This window comes from Cavia porcellus, unplaced genomic scaffold, assembly GCF_034190915.1.
Source record: "Cavia porcellus strain 051 isolate PalLab524CR breed Dunkin Hartley unplaced genomic scaffold, mCavPor4.1 scaffold_7, whole genome shotgun sequence".
Taxonomy (NCBI): Eukaryota; Metazoa; Chordata; class Mammalia; order Rodentia; family Caviidae; genus Cavia; species Cavia porcellus.
In genome coordinates this window covers 21,864,350-21,871,105 of record NW_026947490.1, presented here as the reverse complement: position 1 = coordinate 21,871,105, position 6,756 = coordinate 21,864,350, and the positions used below count along the sequence as shown (strand labels likewise).

At 42.6% G+C, this 6,756-nt stretch overlaps 1 protein-coding gene across 4 annotated transcripts; it reads right to left on the bottom strand.

The window, feature by feature from the left end:
• Positions 1–952: 952 nt before the first annotated feature.
• Lypd4 (LY6/PLAUR domain containing 4) lies at positions 953–6,667 on the bottom strand. 4 transcript variants are annotated; one of them, XM_063252258.1, is made up of 6 exons: positions 6,445–6,667; positions 5,591–5,680; positions 2,512–2,686; positions 2,163–2,306; positions 1,414–1,740; positions 953–1,185 (listed from the first exon to the last, which is right to left on the bottom strand). In XM_063252258.1, the coding sequence occupies exons 3-6, from the start codon at positions 2,576–2,578 to the stop codon at positions 983–985; spliced, it is 741 nt and encodes a 246-aa protein (XP_063108328.1). In that variant the 5' UTR covers positions 2,579–2,686; positions 5,591–5,680; positions 6,445–6,667; the 3' UTR covers positions 953–982. The 4 variants fall into 4 exon arrangements, with proteins under 4 accessions (XP_063108328.1, XP_063108329.1, XP_003464598.1 ...); XM_063252259.1 differs by having other exon boundaries at positions 5,591–5,642; XM_003464550.3 differs by having other exon boundaries at positions 5,578–5,680; positions 6,445–6,666.
• Positions 6,668–6,756: the final 89 nt, after the last annotated feature.

Sequence of the window (6,756 nt, the reverse complement as noted above, 5' to 3'; positions counted from 1 at the left end):
AAAGATCACATATGGTATAATTCAATTATGTGATTCAGTATCTCCAAAACTGGAAAATATGTACAGACAGAAAATAAGACTAGTGGTTGTGTATAGCTACAGGGATTTAGAGGAAATAAGGGTGACCATAGAGATAGAGTTTCTTTGGGGATTGAAAAATGTTTCAAAATTGACCTCAATGATAGTTGTACACGTTTGTAGATACACTAAAAACCACTGAATCAGACACTTAAAATAGGTGATTCATAGTATGTTATATCCCAGTAAAGCTTTATAAATTAATAAACATAAGAAAATGCTCAAAATATAATTGTCTTGAAGTTTTTCCTATGTATTGAGCTTCATATTAGATGTTGTTATATTTTTTCATCAGTGACACAGTATGATTACAGAAACTCATGGATAAATGGCAGAGTACTTGCAGCGTTGCCTCTGCCTTGAGCCATTTTCCCCCTTTAGCTTGAAGCCAGACCTTTTTTGTTTTTACTTTTGAAACAAGGCCTCTCTAAATCACAAAGTTGCCCAGGCTAGGCTCAAACTTTCAATTCTCCTGCCTCAGCCTCCCAGATTTCTGGGTTTACAGACATGAGCCATCACATTTGACCCATTTTTTTTTTTTTTGAGACAGGGTCTCATTGTATAGTCCAGGCTGACCTTGAACTCACTCTGGAGCCCTGGCTGGCCTCAAACTCAATCTTTAGTCATTCTTTAAGGACAGTAATGAATTGCCTTAATCTTACTTCATCAGAGAATATATCCTTATGTTCCCCTCATTCCTGAAAGATAGTTCTTGGCTACTGGACATAACACCATCATTTTGCAAGACCTCTCTATCTGAGTCACTGCCTGGACATGCGTAGCCTTCCTCATACCTCCCACACCTCCACACTCTCGAAGATCACAAGACAAAACATAAATGTAACTCTACAACTTTATTTGATTATATGAAGGGATCTGGGTGGGTGTCTAGTCCAGCTGGATATCAGTGCTTGAAGATAAGCAGGAAGCCTAAGAGGACGCTCCAAAAAGAACCTAGACTGGAATGTCCTGCACCAATAAGCCAGGACTTCTCTACAATGTTTAGCTCCTCAGTCACTCGGATGCTGCCAATATGATGAAATTTTGCTAAAAAACTTCTATATGCATTAGTACAGCCCATGAGCAGGAAAGTGGTATTGAGAGACCCTATAAGAAGAAAGGAAAGAATCAGTGACACTTTCAAGACTTGAGAGTCCCTCCCTCTTCTCAGAACCCCTACCCTTAGGCACCAGCACCCTTATCTCTTCTTGACATTCATGTGGCTGGTCCACTGCACCCCTGTTCCCATCTCCAAATCCCAGCTTCTCTCAGACATAAGAAGGCACTAGGTAACACCTAGCATAGCATAGGTATCAGATAAACTTTTCCTCTCACCTGCCTGAAATTTTATGGTGGCACTGTAACATGCAAAGGCATTCATAGGGCAAGACTCAAGGACGACAAACACTGGAAGACATTCCCGGCTGTGCTCACCCACACAGGATGGGCAGTTATGGGAAGAATATACCACAGACTTAGAATCTGTGGCCTTGAGTCTCACAAATGGCTGCAGGGTGGTGAGGTTGTTGCAGAGATAGGTCCGACAGACGTGGCTATAGGAAGCAATGGACACTCCAGGTGGAGAAACAAGGTAGGAGACTTGTGGAGAATAGGATGAGGCTGAGCTGCAGCCTTTAAAACCCAAAACTCCCTTATGGGTCCCTGAGGAGCAGAGGATTTGTCGTCAGTGTCATTTACCTCACCTAGAGTCCATCCCTTCCCCCCACGCTTCCCATCCCCACCCTGCTCAGGTCAGCTTTGCTTACCCTCCATGTCTACTCACTGCAGCTGCCGGGGTCTCCATCTGTGTCTCCTCATCCTTTGCTCGGCAGGAGACCCAATTCTCTCTCCCTTGTGACCCATCCTTTTCTCTTCCTCCAGTGACCTGCCCAATTCCATTTTGCCTTCTTACCCAGCCCACAGTTTAAACAACTGGGACCCACCCTGCTCTTGCAGTGCCCTAACGCATTTCCAAACACAGAGTGAAGTAAATATATGGAACTCTAGTCCTGGGTACTGAAAATGGAACTGGGGTCAAATGAGTGAGCAAAGGAAAAGTTTATCAAACTCTATCCCCACTTTACCTGTCTCGATGTACACTAGTGTCTCTTCGCAGCCTTCTCTCTGCTTACACACCATGCTCCTCAACAGAAGCCAGCGCCAGTTAGAGAAGGTAACTCCTCTGAAAAGTGAAGCTACTGCTTCGTAGCACAAAAGACCTCCAGCCCCTAAAAGGGAGAATTTTTTCTGTTCATTTACTGCGCGCACACACACACACACACACCATCACCTTCTTTCCCTTGAATTGCCAATCAGCAGCTCAGCATCCAAGTCCCCTGAAGAACCCAAACACTCAGCCCTCCTTCCCCCAGTGGCATGGATCCAGCTTCCCACTCTTTGGAGTCTTAAAACATCCAGGCCCTCAGGACATACGAGGCAGGAAGGTGATGGCCCATAGAAGGCAGAGCAGCTGCACAGGTCGCAAATGCTGGGGTCCCATGGTTCTGTGTCTAGCTCCTGGATGCTAGAGGTCAGTCTGGAACTAATTCTGATCTGGGTTCTTGATGGTCCCTTAGTGCTCTGTCCACCTGCCTCTAGGTCACTGTCTCTAAAGCAGAAAGTTGACTGTGTCAGTTACTGCGGCACAAACTCTCTCAAGACCGTTAGGACACAAATTTCTCATCTCCCTCCAATCTAAACTGCACCCAACAAATCCACTTCTAAAGTGTCCCCTACTCTCCCACCTAGGTCCTCTCCCTGGCCACAATGCTGATCCAAAGGACCAGAATTATATAACTGTTCTCCAGCCAGATGCAATGAGATCACAGTGGCACACGAATGCTTAAAACACCTGTGTGTGAAAGTTAATTAGCATATTAGTAAGTACAGTTTGAATAAAGAAATTTTTCAAATATTTAAAATTGGAAAAATTTTCTTCTCTGTTTCATACGCACATGCACACACACACACACACACACACACACACACATAATCTGTTGAAAACTAAGGTTTCTAGTTAATAGCATTGTTCTGCTCTGTTACATGAGATGTCCTCCTGGGGAAGAGGTCAATGGATGCTGCATTCTTTTTGCAGTTTTCCATGAGCCAATAACCACTTCAAAACCAAAAGTCTTTTTTAAACTACAAATCAAAATCTAGGATACAACAAAAGCAGTATTTAGAAGTAAACTTATACTGTGGTTTTGGTTTTTGCACTAGTGGGAATCGAACCCAGAAGTGCTCTACTACTGACCTACATCCCCAATCCTTTTTTTTGTTTGTTTGTTTGTTTGTTTGTTTTTGAGACAGAGTCTCACTAAATTGCTCTGGTGGGGACTTGAACTTGTATCCTCCTGTCTCAGCCTCTCTCAGTGCTGGGATTATAGGCATGTGTCACCTCACCTGGCATAAGTGAATTTATAGTTTTAAAAACATTTATCAGGAAAGAAGAAGTACAGAAAAATAAGTATGTTTATGAATTACCTCAAGAAGTTATAAACTATAAAAAAACTGCTAAAAAAAAGAATGGAAATAAAAATAACAGTAATGAAACAATAACATTATTTTCTTTAAAAATCTTTGAGCTGGAGGTGTAGCTCAATGGTAGAGCTCTCACCTACTATGCACAAAGCTCTGGGTTTAATCTGTGACACTGACAAAAAAAATCTAACAATTTTTTGGGAAGATTAATTAGATACTTTTTTGGTAATTCAGCTCAAAAAAGAAGATGCAAATAAAATACTGAATGAAAACTGGTAAATAACAGAGAATGTTTTACAAATCATAGAAGTGGTATTGACAATTAGTTATCATTGATAAATCTGAAAATGTAAAATGGATAAAAATATGAAATATAAAATGCTTAAGTTGGCATAAGAATATATGTAACACCTTAAGGCCGGGGGTTTTATCTCAGCAGTGTAAGTGCCCGCCTGGCAAACACAAGGTCCTAAGTTCAACTCCGGTACCCCCCCAAAACAAACAAACAAACAAAAAAGAATATATTTAACATCTTAAACCAACAACAATGGCTAAGGATCTCCTACAAGTCAAAAGGAAAAATGGACCAAGTATATAAAGAGGTAATCTTCAGATGAGCAGGCTAGAAATGTATGAAGGCATACATTTCAAACCCAACAATAATCAAGGAAATGCTAGGCCAATCCTGAGATGTGTCCTTGTTGTGCATGTCTTGGACTGCCACTGCCAATGATAAGAAAACCAGAAAATGACAAGTGTTGGCATGAATGTAGGTACAAATCGGGGATACTCTGATGAACAAAGAAGTTGAGAGGTCTGATTTTAGGTCCAACATTACATTACATTGTAGGGAGAAGTCTGACAATATTTAGTCAAACTAGGTTTATATACACCCATTTGTGTTATATCCTAAGGCAATGGAAATTTCCACATCAGGAATCTGAGGCCACAGAATTAATTGATGGTAAATTGAGACAACAGAACATTCCTTCCTGAAACTAAGTGAATGCACAACATGCAGCGGATACCCACCACAGAACGTCACACAGCAGTTAAAAGCGATCAGTTAGATGTACACATGCATACCTGGGCAACCATAAAAAGTATAGCATTATTTTAAGTAGTAACTAACACAATATCACTTCTATAAATTGAAAACTCATACATAGCCGGGTGCATAATCCCAGCTGCAAGAGAGACTGATGCAGGAGGACTGAAAGTTCCAAACCAGCCTAGGCCATTTACCAAAATGGAAGATAAAGGGAAGTCTCAAAAGGGAAGATAAAACGCTAAAAAGTGTAGCTCAGTGATAGAGTGCTTACCCAGTATGCTTGAAGCCCGGGGTTCAAATACTAGTATCACAAAAGTACTAATTTTTTTAAATCTTGGAAGAATATATACAAACCAAAAGGCACACAGAATGACTCTGCCTATAGAAAAGTTAAGGAATGAAATCTAGGAATAAGGATTAGTGGAAATAACCAAAACAATGTAGAAAGGGATATGAAGTTCAAAGGTCTTGCACTCAAGGAGCATATTTGTAATCTTTATCATTCCACGTACTGGCTTTGCAGTCATGTGCAATTTCCTGAACTCTGAGCCTTTCTCATTAATGTATTTCTTAAATAGGGATCTGGGATGGCTAGAGGGAGGGAGGGAAAGAGGATGAAAAAAGGAATTAAGCTGTGCTATGTGTACATACCAACTACAAACAAGAAATGTAAACATTATGTATTGCAATCATGCGCTAATAAAAGAAACCCTGGAGCAGTTAAAAGAAAATAAAATGTACTAATACACCTCAGAGGGTCATTGTAAAGAGTAATAAGATAATTTGATATAAATTGCCAGGGAAATGCTAAACCTTATTAATAATAATCTTATTAATAAATGCTAAATGTTATTTCCTCTCTCTTCCTCCTCCCTCCCCACTTAAAAGATCAGATTTCAATCTCTTAAACTGGCATGTAAAACCCTCACCCATCCACCTCACCACACCCCCGACCGTCTCCAAACAACCTTTTCAACGTACAGCGCTCCTGCACAGCAGCCTAGCTGGAGGTCACTTCCACCACCTTTTTCAGCTGGAATGGCACAGACACATGTGTCTCTAACTCAGAATCTGTGGAATCAAAGGAGTCAGAGCCCAAGAAAAGACAGGACATGGGAAGGGGAAATCTGACAAAGAGTCACACAGAGGAACTTGGGGGGGAGGAATCAGAGGAGACTGCACACACCAGCCTGTGGTGCAAAACAATAGGACTCAACACTGTGAGCACAAGCAGAAACCCAAGCAGAAAAGACTTGAAATCCTAAAGATACAACGATGGGAGAGTCAGAGGGGACCTCACCACAACAGACAAACCTATAGGGCGCAGGGGCAGCCTGACGGATAGCACATAGAATAACGACAGAACCGGCGGAGTGCACAGCAAAGGGGCAGGAAAAAGAGGCGTGGGGCGCAAAGATGGGTGAAGTAACTCAGATGGTGAACAATAAATGGGGAGCCAGAGGAGAGCTAGGCGGCGCCTCATTCACATCCGGGTACCAGATGCATAGAGGAAATGGAACACTAGGTGAGGATGGGAAAGGAAGACAAAAGGGGGTCTTTAGGGAGATACAGAGAAGAGGGGCAACCTAGGAAGAATGAAATCCATGAAGAAGAAGCACACAGATGTGAAGGGCCACAAAGACAGAAAAAGGAAAAGAAAAAAAAAAAATAAAACTACAAACGAGACAGGATTTCAAGGGAATGGAGCACTAGGAGGACATGGGTCAGAAAAGGAGTAAGACAGACAAGCAGAGGCAGTTGGTCATAGACACTGAGGCACAAGAAAACGGGAGCAACTTTAGAAAGTGAGAACTGCGAAGAAACAAGGAACTCACAGGGTAGGAAACGCATACGAGAAGGGGAGCTCGGGAATTAGAGAACCAAGAGAGTGGCGAGAGAGAACAAGGCAGTCCAGCCTCAGAGCGCAGGCGAGACAAGGGCGTGGCGGCGCATGCGCAGACCGTCTGGATAACGCTCTCGACGTGAGGGAAGCGAGGCAGAACCTGCTGTTGCTGGGGGCAGGGCCGGCCTCGGTCCTGGAGGCAGTACTCGACGCCCCATTGGCCACCTCTCCTGAAAAGGAATAGTCTGGAAATGCCAGCCACGGTGGGGGAGGGGAGATTAACGGGCACGCGATTAAATTCGAC

Excerpts from the sequence above, each read along its gene's own strand:
- Lypd4 (XM_063252258.1), bottom strand. The coding sequence starts at position 2,578 with ATGGGACCCCAGCATTTGCGACCTGTGCAGCTGCTCTGCCTTCTATGG. Across the intron at positions 2,307-2,511 it reads GGCCATCACCTTCCTGCCTC|GGGCTGGAGGTCTTTTGTGC; the intron begins GTATGTCCTGAG and ends TCTCCCTTTTAG. Across the intron at positions 1,741-2,162 it reads ACTAGTGTACATCGAGACAG|GGACCCATAAGGGAGTTTTG; the intron begins GTAAAGTGGGGA and ends TCTGCTCCTCAG.